The sequence below is a fragment of the Phoxinus phoxinus genome (assembly GCF_949152265.1).
Source record: "Phoxinus phoxinus genome assembly, chromosome: 7".
Lineage (NCBI taxonomy): Eukaryota > Metazoa > Chordata > Actinopteri > Cypriniformes > Leuciscidae > Phoxinus > Phoxinus phoxinus.
The window spans coordinates 13,797,736-13,813,701 of record NC_136882.1 but is presented as its reverse complement, the minus strand read 5'-3'; the positions used below and the strand labels follow the sequence as shown (position 1 = coordinate 13,813,701).

Here is a 15,966-nt window from a genome sequence, read left to right as displayed (position 1 = left end):
ACGTTCACCTGCCAGTCGTGGGTCTTTTACGGAGACTCTCCTTGTGTGTTTGCAATTTGAATGTAATGATGCATTTAAAAGTTAATGGCTAAACATGTCTTTACAAAAGTTCTCAATGCTGCTGCTGCAGATGCAATATAATGTAGACAACATTGAATAAATACATTTCCGTCAGGTTAGATACTGATAATTAATCACTCAAACCCCTTTATCTAAACCTCTCTACATATCCGCCGGACTCGCGCGTCCTCCATGTCTGTAGTGTTTTTTTTGTTTGTTTGTAGTTCTAACCGAATCCTCGTCCAACGTGCGATGGGTTGTGGGCAATATTAGCCGTTAGACTGTGTATCGATCTGCACTTCGGATTCTGACCGGAAATAGTAGACCATCCGGGTATCTTTGGAACACTCATTTCAACATAGGCCTACTACGATTTGGGACGTACTAATTCTACTTTCGAATACTATTTAGGACGGATAGTATGGGAATTGGGATCCAGCCCTAGTCTTTTGTCATAGTATTGATTAGTAATTATGTTCAGGTGTGTGCACCTCATTATGTCTGTATATAAATTCATGCATGTTCCTCTTTAGTTTGTTAATGCTGTGTTTGTTGTCCTGTCTGGATTTGAGTGTACTATTGTGGATTATTAAAGACTTTCTGAACCTATTCTTCTTCATTGAAGACCTATTCTTCTTCTTTTGAATAGCAAATAGTCTTTTAAAATGACTTCAAAATCCGTATTGTATACTTTACCTTTGGTCCCATTGGCCCTGCGGGGCCCTCGTGACCTTGCAATCCAGGAAATCCGACATGACCCATTAAACCAGGAAGCCCAACCTCACCCTAATAAGGAAGAACAAAGGGTAATGATTTCAATTAAATGAGTGTCTTCTCATACAGATTCACTACTGACCTTATATGTCAGAATGCTGCTAATAACAGAATAACAGAACCGCACCACTAGATGGCGCAACAGATCCTTCTTTGTAGGATCAGTGCTCTGACATTATGAACTGAATAAAAATTATAATCAATGGCACACACTCAAGTGATCACTGTGTTCTTGTGCTAGGTTTGTGCAGTTCATAGTATTACAATATTCAACAATATACTTTTTTTTATAACTAGTAGCCTATAATGCTTAATCCCTACTCTAATCTTTACTTTCACACTCCATCCTCAAGTCTTAATTCTTATTTGACCTCTTCTACTAGGTCAAAGCGCTAGTGAAGATATCTGAAAGAAACAATAATGCAAAACAGGTGAGATGTGCTGGAAGCAGAGGGAAACATACTCACCTTTGCGCCTTTAACACCACTGCAGTCACATCCGCCACAGGAAGCCCCCGAGCATCCTCCCTGCAAGAAAGAAAATGTCAAGTTTCACACTGAACCACTAGGAGGCAGTAAACACATGAAATTGGCATTGGCACCTGCAGGTTCTTAAAGGAGATGCCTGTGAAGGACAAGAGCGTTGGACTGAATCGGGGGTACACAAGGGTTGTTCGCACTGGGCCAGTAAGTCAGCGCTGGCAGAATGTACCAATGGTTTGAAAATAACATGACAAATAATGATAGCTTGCATATATGCACAGCACATAATTCGTATGTATAAAGTGAAGTAACTTTGATTTTAAAAATGGGTGGGACAGGAGTCGGGGAATGCGGTGACAATAACAATTGCCGAAACAGTACCATTACAATGTCCAGAAATCAATTTCAATAGTACAATTTTTATTGACATAGAAGTCATGTGTAACGTAATATTTTCATCCTTACATATAAGGGGGGTTGTTGTTATATGGTTACAGTGTGTCACACATTAATGATCCATGCAGAATTGCAGATACATGGCCCACATTGTGTGGTTTTTGCTTCACTTGTACAGTGACTATTTGTTTAAAAATCTGCTTCTCTAATTATCTGTGGGTATGCAGCAATACAGTTTTTAATGACAGAGATGCTGCAGTCTACAAACATTTTATCCAGCCAAACTATATGTAAAAAATATTTGTATTAGATTTAGACAAGCTCTTTTTGTGGTATAAGTTGCTTTTTTATACCAAAATGTGGTTTTAGGATTCTCAGTGTTGTTTAAGAATGTGTTGTTTGGTTTTTATAACATGAACAAAAAAATAGTATTTTACTATTAATCGTGTATTGCTCCTTGCCACGTATATTGTAGTAAATTCAGTGATAATAAAAAAAAAACTTTTCATTGTCTTTGAAAAAGATATTGAGCAATTTATCTAAGCTATCTCATCTTCGAAGTAATCCAAAGTAAAATAAAAGTTAACCTGTGCTGCCTTTTTCATTTACTTTGATAAAGTATGCAGTATGTTTTAAATTTAATATTTATTTAGCTGTTTGCTTCTTTATTTATTTTGCTTGCTTTTCCTTCCCACTTTTTAGTTCCATATTATAGTACTATATTAAATCTGTACATTTGCGCTACATATTTTATGATACATTGGAAATAAAAAATACAGATAAAGTCTACACCACATTACTATAAACTATTTGTGCCGTATAAATGGCACGAGAAATAACATTCGTGGTATAGATACGCACTTTCATGCACTGTAAACCCTAATGCTCAAAATAATTAATTGGTTTGAGTAGGACAAACTTAAATTAAACTAATTAGTTCAGTCAAATTAACTTTTATGAGTATTTAGCACTTTCTTTTTCTTTCAAGTTCACAGAACTTATATATTTTAAGTTAACTCAACTATTCATTGTTTTGAGTTTTATGAAATGATTTCTTTTAATTTAGACAAACTTAAGTTTAACTGAAATAGCTGGGATGTCTATTTCCCAGCATGCTTTGCCGATGGCACTCGAAAGGGAGAGTAAATGCTAAAATTAAGTGTGATATAATGTTTTCTTTTTGTGCCAGACTAATGTTAAGTTGGAGATTTTGTAGTGATTCATGTTTTGTTATGCTAATTTAGAAGAATTTCTGTTAATGTAGGTTTTAGGATAGTTACCATAATGGTGACGAGTGGTGCATGCGCTTGATTTAAGAGCAAATAATATCTTCATAATGTTGCACTCACACAGCAAATGCTTCTGTATACATACTATTGCTAATATGTTAGCAAATGAGTATGTTAGTGGATTATCTTGTTAAAGCTAACTTTCTACTAATAAAAGTGTTCACAATGAGATTACATGAAAGTTTTAAGTTAATTGTATGAATTAATGTACTACTCATACATTTTAATTGTTCTTAACTTGAAATGTTTAAGTACAAAATACAAATCTGCTAGTTCTGCTTACTTAAACTTTGAATTTCAGAACTTAAAAAATGTGAGGCAATCGATTGCCTTAAATGTTTTGAGTTCTGCCAACTTATTCGGGTTTACAGTGTGAGATCGGGCTGGGTTAGGTTGAGTTTTAACGGATAAGGGTAAACATAAGACTATGTTTTTGGACAGGAATGTTATTCCAGGATCAATAAAAGTTGTCTTACTTGGCAAAAAGAAAGCTTATTTGGGCTATTTATTCATGCAGTGTTGGGAAATAACTAATCCCGACGCTGCTGACTCACAACATTTTCAGTAGCTTGACAATAGCTTAGCTGCTTTCAAAACAGTGTAGCTTTTTCAGTAACAATCTACCTTTTCCAACGATTAGTGTTGTTACGCAACCAAACTTTGATGTACACTGTAAACTCACATTGTATTGGGTGTACACCAAACAAATAAACACACCCTCGGCTCTCTTTCACACAGATCTGGACAGTCCGACTCATTCGAATCAGTTGGTTCTAAACGTACCTCTTGTCATATTAACCTAAACGTTAGCTCTCATAGCTCTTGCAAGTTCATTCAGACAGTTATTGTAAAGAAATTAATAAAAAGATTCACAGATTCAACTGAATTGTTCATGTTATTGTACATTTAATTGTGCAGTTACACATTGGGCTGTATAACATAAGCAAATGTTGTCTTATATAAGCTAAAGAAAGGGTTACAGTTTCAAATTGAACTTCATAAATCTAAGGTTCACATTTGCATTGCATATGCATTTTACTCTAATTGTGTGTCTCAACATCAAATGATGACTGAGGAAAGAAATATTACTTCCATTGCATGTTACATTGAAAGGAAAAGTCAAGTCAAGTACACTGTTGTATACATTATCCTGTTTAGTATACTCTATTGTATCCTTCACATTTCAGCAAATGTAGTAGATGAATTGTACCTATAGACCTGATACCACGCATGCATTAAAAAACAAACAAAAAAAATCATAAATGGTGTGTTCATCAAAATGAAAATTCTGTCATTAAAGGGATAGTTCACACAAAAATGAAAACCATTTACTCACCCTCAAGATGTATCAAACCTGAATTAGTTTCTTTCTCATATGGGTAACCAAATGAAGATATTTTTACACAATTGCTATATATGATGAACAGATTTAATCTAAGCTTTTATTCACATATAAATATTGATCAAGAGTGTCAAGTGTTTTGGGTGAAAAGACTTTCAATTGAGGGACAGACTCAGATTTCATTCATATTCTCTTCATATGTGTTTAAAATTAAACAAAATCGTATGGGTTTGGAACGACATGAGAGTGAATTGATGACAAGAGTTTTCATTTTCGGGTAAACTAACCCTTTAATATAATGCATACTTCAGAAATTGTAAGAGTATGTTATTATTATACCAACGTTTTTATGACAGAGCTTGCTGCTTTGCACTACAAAGATTGAATATGACTCAAATATTGTATGCACTGTAAGGTGAAAATTGTGTATAATAGCTCAAGCCAAAACACTGAAAATTATTATGACAAAAAACATGCACAATATCTCTTCCCCCCTCCCCCTCCTCCTCCTCTCTCTCTCTCTCTCTCTCTCTACCTCTACCTCTACATACAGTGTACATGTGTATGTTACCAAGGAGATAAAACAAGTAGTTGGCATGCATACAGATTGTTTGGTCTACTGAAAGATTACAGATATCATGGTGAGGGTCTTGTTCATCCACACAGAGGCATCCGGCCAAGAATTTAACAGACCTGTTTTACTGTTAAGACCCTAATAAAGGCCTCTCTCTATATCACTAGATGGACAGCTGGTCTAAGTATGATACTGGACCCTGGGAAACCATTCCTTCCATCCACGCATCCCTCTATCATTGCAGCCGTTCTCCCGCTCACATGTGAGGCAGGCAGCCAAATGTCTGCACATCTGGAGAAGCAGGCCTGGCGAGGACTAGCACCAGCTGCCGGGGTCGGGTCTGAGACCGCACTACCCCCACCGTGAGCCCTCCTAAAGCCCTAACTGAATCAGCATGTGGGTGCTGATGACCATGAGAAACACCGCTTTCAGTCTCAAATATCGGCTCTGGCGTGACCCCCTCTGGCCATTTCTACAAAACCCCGCCATCCCTGGAGTGTAATTTCCGTATGTGAACAGACCGTGCTCTGGCTATAATGTTAGATCTGACATCCCTAATGCAATCTCAGTGCCAATGAGAGGCATTCTTCCAGCAATTCACAGACAAGCTGACAAAAATATATCCCTTTCTACAAGGGAACTGGATGTCTTGTAAGTAGAATGCCCACTCACACGCGCACACACGCACGCACGCACGCACGCACGCACGCACACACACACACACACACACACACACACACACTATCCCGCCTGTTTTTGAACAGTTAAACATAGTGCTGACCTACTTCTTACAGTAACAGTCAGTCAGTCTATTAAAACAAGCAGGTACTTTCCAGCAACAAGCCACACTTGGCATTTCAGGACTTTTTTAAAGCATTTTTTCCGGTACAAATGCCACGTTTTTGTTGTCAACATTATGAAATATGTTAGTATGAAAAGTAGGACAGATATCTTGCTTGGCTGTACACAGCAATTTAAATAAAACAGCAATGTCATCATAATCTGTTAAATTGATAACATACATCTTATTATTAACATTTAAAAAAAAAATATATATATATTTAGCTATCTCGAAATGCATTTTATATACAACACTGTCATTGCATGAGAAAAAAAGTAAACGTTTTATAGAACTGTGACAACCAAGATTTTCTTTTTTTTTTCTTTTTTTGCAGCAAGGTCCAATTTCTAAAACATATTTCAAAATATGAAAGTATTTTAATAAATATGTTTCTTTAATAAATCGGTAACACTTTATTTCGATGGACCCTTTTGAACATTCTGTTGACTATAAGTAACTTTGCAACTACATGTCAACTAACTTTCATTACAGTTTTAGATGACTGTCTGCTTAATATCTGCTGACTCTTTATTGTGATGCTCCTCCAACAGACATTCTACTGACTTTAAGTAACTTTCTAACTACATGTCAACTTATTATACAAACCTGAACCCTAACACCTAACCCTAACCTAACAGTCTACTACTACTCTAATGAGAGTTAGTTGACATGTAGTTGCAAAGTGACTTACAGTATAGTCAACAGAATGTCTAAAGTGGAAACATTGTATCCAAAGTTAGTTTCTAGCATCTATAGTTTTGTCTCCATTATAAAAGACTCTCCCTCATCTTCTCTTTTCTGCGCCATCATGTTTGAAATAAGCTCCAGGTCTCTGAAGGCCAAAGTCAGATCTGTTTAGGGATCAGACATTCCTCTTTCTCCAACGCATGACTGAGGTCAGATCCCACCCGTCGTCATGCATGAGTAGCGTGATCTACGCACATGTGTATAAGTTGCTTTATCATTCTAATGTATATTTTAGCACTCAGAGATCCTGTGATGACTATCACCACGTTCAGACCACAGCTTGCTAATCTGCAGCCTGGATCAGTACAGCAGGGGAACTGCTTTGAATTGGGAATTTTTGTTTTTCCTTCCCGGGTCAGTCTTGCATCCCAACAAACCCAAACATGACTTGAGCAGAAAAATAGCAAAAGCAGACAAGAGTGCTGATAACACTCTTAATATAGATGTTTTTATAGATGTATAAAAAATGTGAGTGCTTAAATGTCCTTGCTTTCAAAGACATTATCGTGATATTTTGTGTTTGGCCTGTGATGCATAAACCGTCTCTCTTCTGGTTTTGTCTAGGCATTGCTCTTAGAGCAAACAACCCATGAAAGTGTGAAAAATGAATCAGGCGTGAAAACACAAAGACACAACTTTTACACAACTCACCTTTACTTTTGGTGCTGGGTTAAATAGCAGTACAAAAGTGAGGTATTTAACACCCTCGGTGTAAAAGGAGGCTGTTTTGTAAGCCTTAATGTAGTTTCTTTGGCTTTTAGAATTAATTTGCTAAAATTTTGGAAGGAATGACTGATGATTGGTTTCAGGCTTGGACCGATTGTATATTAAACATGTATTTCTGAATGAGTTATAATTTTTAGGCTCTGCAAAAAAATAAACATTGGACTGATTTATTTTCCATGAATGCATGGAAACAAATGATTAATCAATTGAAATTAACTGAACTGAATAGCTTATTTTGATGGGTGTATGCCAGTTTCCATTTCTAACATTTGTTTTTCTTGAACGCATTTGTGTGTTCTCATAGATGTCCCCCAAAAAATATGTGAACTTTCCTAAATCAATATACATTAGGTCTAGTGTTCTGACAAATGTATCAAAATGAATTACGTTCAAGCTTATAACAAGATAAAATATCTGCCAATACGGTAAGAAAAATAAACTTAACTCAAAGGGAAACTGTCACTCCGGTCTGTTTATTCTTGAGTTGGTGACAGAGCTCTGACATTGCTATCGTCTTGTCTTTATGTGAGCGCGCAACCCACTCGAGTCATGCGCTTTTCTATCTACATGAGTTGGCTTGCGTGTGGGGCATGGTGTTGTGCCGAATTTCGAAGTCAGTACCTGATTGCCGAATCCTAACCCCACCCCTAATCCCCTCCCCCACAACTAATCCTAAACCTACCAATGCTAAGAGGGGGGGGATTAATAATTTAGCGGGGGTCAAATTCGGCAACACACCGGCACTCCGGTCTATTTTGGTTTCGGTTCTGTGTCAAGATTCGTAACTTCATAATGCGTGTGTTTGTAGTCAGTTGTGAGTGCATGGAATAACTTGTTCGTTCTCGTGCGCTCTTGTCTTGTTGTGTGAGCATGCGGTTTCGAGTTTGCTCGGGCCGTAGTTTTCATGTTTTGTCTTGTTCTGTGTAGCAAGCGGCTGGTGCTTTTCACTGGCTGTATGCTTTCATGTTGTTTAAATATACTCAAAGTTTTTTATTTTATTGTGATTTGCATTCCGCAAATCAGCCTGAATGGGTCGAACTGGGTAAATTATGCTTCATGGTCAAAAAGCTGTCTGAACATCTGGAACAGACATTTATTTTAGACAACAACAACAACAAAAAAGAACAAATCAGCATGTGTACGTGCATCTTATTGTAAAATCAAGCAGATCTTCAAAAGATAAAGGTGAAGGAGTGGAAAGTACACATTCAATTAAAATGTTCAGGGAGGGTGTTTTAGGAGGGAACATAGAGGCCACTTTGAGGCTGCTCTCAGATGAGTACTCTTGAAGAGTACAGATAGCAAGAGCCGGGGAGTGTTACATAGTCAAAAATATTGTGAAATGAAGCCCCTAAATCCCTGAGGTACAAACAGTTTGGGTGGATTCTGTCAGTTTGGCTTCCATCCATGTGTATTTCAACAGTGAGAAGCCAACACAGTCTTTCTTTTACTTAAACAGTGTGGAAGACAGATGTAATGTGTAATGTATGTAAGAACAAGAGAGTGAGAGAGAGAAACAGCATGTGTCATGTGTCATGCTGGCCTTTCTATTCGACAGGATACAGCAGTGGAAAGAAGGATAAATGATACCAGCTATCCAGTCAAACTAACAGTTAGTGTATAAAAGAATCTACGTCATATAGCCTACATTACGTAACTTTTCTTGTTAAAGGGGTCATGACATGGGTTTTTTTATTTTATTATTATGTTCCCTTAGGTGCAAATATAGTATTACTATAGTTTTTTTTACAAAAAACTTTTAAAATGTAGTGAGATTTAGGACCTTTTCCCACCCTGTTTCTCATCCTCTGATTCAAACAGTCTGTTTTGGGGGTGTTTCCCCTTTAAGAGTTCAGTGTTAACGCCCACTGTTATGATTGGCTAACGTTAGTGCCTATGCATCAATTATTAACGCCCCCAGCCAGAACCTGTGCGGATTCAGCGTATTTAAAAAGTAGTTTAAAGTTTTAAACACATTACTTACAGTTTGCGTCGTCGTTGTTGAGCCCAGAATAGTCGGCACGGACTTATCTTTGAGCAACAGTTTTCTGGCAAAGCCAGCATCATTTTGGGATTTGTTCTCAAAACAGTCATCCTTCAAATGGATTAACTAACGCTTAAACTAACACTGCCGTGACTGAGACGTCCGCAAAAAATAAAGTGCATCCATTTTCCCCTGATGACTGGATCTTTCGCAGCGTATTCAAAGATGTTGTTTGTCCACAGCCAGGAACAGCAGCACATCTGCGGCATCGTAATTTCCCTGTACACAGACCCACTCGCTGTCCGTCGACTGAACACTTGTGTGAGGCGCGCAGCGCGCGGGCGCGACAACGATACGAAATGAGCGTAGTTGTCTTGCGCTTAAAGCGTAGCTGTCTTGTGCTGGAGGCGGTCATATGCAAACGCTGGTACGTCACTTCCTACCGTGACGTCACTTCTTACCATGGATCCAGAACGAGCTGTATTTAGAGCTTGATTAAATAAATGATTCGTTTATAATGGGGAGGAAGTCTTAAGCTATGAAACTTGCAGGACGTTTTAATGGTACAAAGACCTCTTATATACTAAAAGATCAAGGCAAATTTTGTTTCTCATGTCATGACCCCTTTAATAGTAACTAGTGAATCTCAGATTTATAACCTGAGCAGAATGCATTTAAGGTTACGTTAACACTGTCAATTTTTGGGATTGACAACCGCATTAACTTACAGGTGTGAGTCACGAAATGCCCCGTTCACACATATACTGTCGGTATATGAAAATGCAACGGGAGTAATGTCCGTATTCGCTTAGTCATATAGTGACAGTGACCAAAGTGATATGAAAAAGATGGTGTCGTCCATAGTCTTATCACTTTTAACAATCCAGTGAGTCCAATCAAGCTTTGGGTTTATCCGTCAAATCTTCATTAACCAAGAGCAGCGTTTATATCTGGGTGGGGAGCGGATTATTTGAGTCACACACAAAACTGATGGAAGCAGCTCCGGTGGAGAACAGTGACTGGATCTTAAACACTCATATCTCAGTCATGAAAACTCGCAACACACGGTATACACCGTGCCGTGCAGTGCAATGTCTTTCACATTGTATGACGTGACGGATAACAAGTTGTCCAGTCCGGTTCGGTTCAGGGCACATTTACCGAGAACACGGTTTTGAGGTTCGGTAATCGAATGTGCTTGTCACAATAAATAAATAAATAACCCTAACCGACTCAAATACAGCACTGACAACTGTATTCTTCTTCTGTGTAACTCTGTATCACTAAAAAAATACAGTAAGATATTATTTACAAAGGCATTAACTTGGAGAATACAATTGATTCTTTATGACAAGCTAATAAGTAAATATTGTGATTAATACTGTATTTTTCCGTAAGTCTGTGGGAAAATAGCCTATCACACAAATCTTGCCTTGACAAACCGGGATACTTCACCGGCGGAAAGATGAATGTGTATTTACATTGGGTCATGTTTGTAGTAGAAATGTGAAATTTGTGAAGTTTTTGAAGTTGGTGCCTTCTAGACTGAGAAAAGCCAGAAAATATATGTTTGGCTCATGTGGATGAAAGACAACTACTCACAGAATGCAATTGCTTCGCTGCCCTATGAGGCCACCCCTACCGGTTACAGAGGCCAGAATTGGAAAAATTGACACAAATAGGTTATTAGTTGACTCAAAACTGAAAAGACGCCGTTTTATCGTTAATTTCCGTGACGAGTCTGACGGGCTCTTCCTCCTGACCGCAGGGCGGGTCTCGCTCCTCTGCTGCAGCGGCTGCTCCGACCGCCTCTGGTTCCTCCTTCGTCCGCGGCTGTTCCTCGCTGTGTTGCAACTCGTGCAGGTGGCCACGAGCGTCGGATTCGCGTGCCGGATTTCGGGGTGTTCAGGAATTCGGCTTTTGGTTTCTGCGGTCGCCATTCATTATGTATACATGCATAATGTTTCAATCGGACTGAATTTATTCCGATTGGTGAATCTAAATGTAGTGTTAAAATAAACGCTGATCGGTTGATGTCGATCACTGTGATCTCGAGGTCTGGTCTGGTGCGCGGGTTCGATGCTCGTGGCAGCCTGTGCGGGCCGCAGTGCAGCGGGGAGCAGTTGCGGATGTTGGGGGAGCGGGAGGCAGCCGGAGCAGTTGGTGCAGCAGAGAAGCAAGACCTGCTTGGCGGTCGGGAGGAAGAGCCCGGGCAGTCTTGGCAGGACATGTCTGGGAAAAAGAGGACTACCCCTACTACTCAGCTTTCTCCACAGAGCAAGAGTCTGTTAGCTTAGCTTAAAAAAAAAAGATGGCTGACACTGTTTGTACATTCCCTGAGTGAGATCTCACCCTCTATGGGCGGGTTGAAAACATGCGGCACTAGCTCCTACTACTGGCTGTAGTCTCTAGCCTCTGGCCAGGAAATACTCAGATGACGCAAAATTAAGATTTTTCGTAATTTCGTAAAAATACTAGACAAAAGATACATAAATATCTCATCTCAGGGGAACATGCATGAGGGGGGGAAGCATGGTAATTCAGAAATACTACAGGTTTTCTACTGATACAAAGTTTAATGCTAATCTGTGAAGTATCCCTTTAAGCATTTCATTATAACCTCTGCATACTGCCTGTTAAAAGGTACATTTCGTTTGAGGTTTATGCCATATAAAAAGCAACATAACAAAAAAAATAATTTTTTTAGTTGAACCCCAAAGTGCTACACCAGAAATAAAATAAATTAACTAAAACTAATAAATGAAAATGTATAAAATGAAACAAACTGATGAAATGAGAAAAAAACTAGAACTTTTAACTTGAACTTGAACTATTACTTTAAAAATAATTTCTCCTCTCTCAGTTCAATGTGTAAAGATTTGTAGGTTGATGTTAACATTGCTGTGTTTGTGGCTCTATGTGTCTGTCTGTATATGCCCTTTATCTAAAGAGAATCAGAGTATTGTTGTTTTTGTTTTCTAAAACAACAACAACTAAACCAAAAGCTTTCCTGTTGGTGACGTGTCAACTGCAACATTCAATCTTTTTCGCTTATCTGTAAAGCTTAAGGGCGCTTCCCTCCTTTACAGATAAAAAAAAAAGCACTGAGAGAAACACAGCGATAAATGTGTTAACCCATTGTATGTTCAATACATTGATATTTGCAAACGGATTTGAGAATGTCCGGTCTTTATCACTCACACACCATAACAGAAAATCCGGCTTGCTGCATGACATTCCTGTCAACAGACCTCTGATTACAGTTGCCATATGGAGGCCGTTAAGATAGTGTTACCACATTAAACAGGGCTCTGCTAAAGATGTCATTAGCATGGAAAAGCTAAGTGCGACATTTTAGATTTAAGGTGGAAACTGTAGCTGTGAAACACTAAAACTGCCCATAAAAGTAACAGTCTAGAGTTTAGAGTGTGAGAAACTAGGCCATGCTGCTGATGCTCCTAATATGGAGAAGCAGGACTGAAGTGACCATGAAGCATGACCGTTATGTGAAGTGAATTGGGCTGGAATGACGTTTCATCACCTTTGATTTAAAGAAGAACAAATTCATGTGTGTTTGTTCCAGTCAAGTTTTTGATTGTAGCTTGTTTTACATGTAGGCTACCTTTGTTTTTGCAAAAAGTAGGCCTATTTTAAAGTTTCTCATGAAAGAGAAACCCCATGAAATGGCTTGATGAGGAGAACAGCTTTTCACTAATATTCCAAAAAGGTTGTTAAGGATACATCAGGCTTTTATGGCTCATATTGTATGATGAGCTCATATTCGATGAGGAAAAAACACCAAAAAAAATTTCAGAGGCCCAAACTGAGCAAAAATATGCACATTGGTGCAGTTGCTGATAACTTGTAATGTAAATCAATGAGATCAGTATAGCAGACTATTAACATAAAATGCATATAAATATCAGCTTTGATATTTCAATGCTTTTATTATCAAAGCTCTGCATTATTATTATTATTATTATTATTTTTGTGGGGAAATACAATGATCATTGAGAAATGAACAAATGAATGTCCCTTAAAAGCCTGATATCTTAACATGATTTTCAAGCAAATCTAAGTTGTTGCTTTTGTCCAGTACATATTTGTTTTATATATAATATACCGGTAGTCATTACTTTAGCAGAGTATAAACAACAGATTTTTCATGAAAGTTTTGACCATGTTGATAATTTAGAAGGCCTTGTAAATTTGTGTATCAATTCAAATATGCTCAGTAGGGTTTATAGGGTTAAACAGCTTGCATTAAAAAGTGCAAAGGATGCTTTCTACCACTGCTTCCAACCACTGCTTCCACTGTTCAATACTGGATTGTAACATCCGATATTAACAGGAAGCATTGTTTTCCTGACTAATCCTGATTCATTGCAGTAGCATATTGTCCCAGTACTTGACAAAAGACTCTTATCTGGATCTACTACTGCAGCCAAGAGAACCGCCAGTGAGGAAAAGGTCTCTATAGCAAGGAGAATAGAAGGAAATCTGGTGATTCAGCTTTTGGGATCATCCCATATTTTCGGCATTGTTATAATCATCTGTGCACATCTGTACTGTGATCCGCTCTTGGCATTCCAGCCGTGTGGTCAGAAAGGGCTTTTCTCGAAGCCGCCTACATAGAACGTGCACATAGCCATTCAATGTGCCATTGTTTTCACATGTACACATTGACACGCCATTGAAAGCATCTGAGGCCATAGGCTAAGCATTCCTTCATCAGACTGTCCACATGCATTGTCCTACACACGCCTGGAATCCCCCTGAGGAGACTGGAAATGACCTCATCAGTCGACAATGACAGAATGTCCCATTGTGTGTTGTGCACATGGTTTATACTGGACTAATGCATTAATCATACTATACTGTATCTTACATATTTCAAATTAAACTACATTTGTTGTCAGCCATGATCAGACACACACACACACACACACACACTCGCACGCACACACACACACGCGCACACACACATATTAGACGAAATCAACAGACACACAAGTATCGTGGATGAATCCTGTGCATTTAGTATGCAGTTCACTCTAACAGTAGATAAATACGTATGGAGCCAAAAGAACATGACAGGCACTGAATGACAACAGCAAGATTTAAACTTTTCAAATGACAAAAATTCCGAAAGAAGACAAAAGATGTTAAAATCATGAAATCACAGCTTGTGGGCGGGGCTCCATCTTGTATTTTTACTATTGTGTTGTGTGCCACTGCCTTTTGTGTTTTTTTGGGCACACAAATATGCTGCATGTAAGCATGCGCTATATACGTCGTAATGAAAACATCAGGAATTCATGGCAACAACAAAAACATGCACTTTTTAACATACTCCAGATGTTCTGTAGTAGTAAGCGTTTTGGCTCGCTCAGTGCTCAGTGGAATTAAAAACACACTTTAATTGCTGGAAACACTTTCTACACTTCTTTGCTTTTCACACTTTTGATTAGATTAGATTTTTTTCAAATCAAATAAAAAAATCTAATCAAATAAATAAATATCAGTTCACCTTTCTACACTTCTTTGCTTTTCAAACTAAGTTTCACATGACCCTGATCTGATCAAGGGGCATTGTGTTTTCTGCCAGGACTCTTCTGTAGAGTTGAATTGAATAAACATGTCTGAATATTACAGAATAAACCAGCATATCGCACCTTTGGTCACGTGCAGCAGAGCATGACTCCATATGAACTCAGTGTTGTGTTAGTATCATTTATAATTATAATTATATTTATGTATTATTTATTTATGATTAAAGTATTTATTAACATTTTGAATTAGCTTTTCTTTTTAGATTTTAATTTTTCACTTTAACTTTAGTTTAGTTTCATTTTAAGTTTAGATTTAATTTATTTTTATTTTAGTTTCACTAATTTTAATACTTGAAATTATTTTATTTCAGTTAGCTGCCAATGCAACATTTCTAATTTAAGTTTTTCATTCAATATTTTTATTTTATTTTATTTCAAATAATACAAATGATTTTTTTATAGTTTTAGTTTTAGTGAACAATAACAACACTGACTCATATTTCTTATGCAAATTAGAATGTAGCCATCAGAAAAGTGAAAATCAGAGAGAGTCAGAAGTCTTAACGCTGAATGCTTAAAAAGGACAAGGGCTACATCCACCATCCACCAGCATTGCCAAAATGACGACATATAATACCGTACCTCTCGGTGGACCATGACATGACTCCATTAGGACACAATCCAAAGCTCTAAAAAGTGACAAGAGTGCAAAGGCTGTCAACAGCTGCCGCTATGTTCAAAAGGAACCAATAAAAGTGTGTCTCTGAGAGGAATCGACTGTCTCTCATGGCATTCTTGCATGTCTGAGTATTTATGCGGGAGATAAAACATCTTGCTTATTAACATAAAATCAGCAACACATTCCATCTCTTATCCAGCACATTTTCTGAAGAACACATTCTGTGAAGATGCAGGGGAGGTTTCCTTTAAAAGTATGACATTCAAATCTATAATATTCCATTCCAGCCTGAATAGTTTTTCAGCTGTCGCGTGACCTCTAAGGGGCAACATCCAGCCTGGGATCTATTTATCCAACGTCTACAGGTGAACCTGTCAGTACACTGACCCTTAACCATGTCCTGTGCACCTCCAATGTTGACTCTTCAGCGGTGTGGATTTATGCGTTTTTAAGATTTCGGCTCTGTAGGCGAAAGTGCTCCAGATGCAATTCTATGCATCACATGTACCTTTATGTTATG

At 37.9% G+C, this 15,966-nt stretch overlaps 1 protein-coding gene across 1 annotated transcript in view; it reads right to left on the bottom strand.

The window, feature by feature from the left end:
- The window catches only part of col4a1 (collagen, type IV, alpha 1), a 61,003-nt gene that overhangs the window by 32,267 nt on the left and 12,770 nt on the right, over nucleotides 1-15,966 (bottom strand). The window contains exons 2-3 of the mRNA XM_079617761.1: nucleotides 1,302-1,361; nucleotides 757-846 (exon numbers count right to left, since the gene is read on the bottom strand). Of these exons, the coding sequence (XP_079473887.1) occupies nucleotides 757-846; nucleotides 1,302-1,361 (150 nt within the window). The remainder of the gene's footprint in view (nucleotides 1-756; nucleotides 847-1,301; nucleotides 1,362-15,966) is intronic.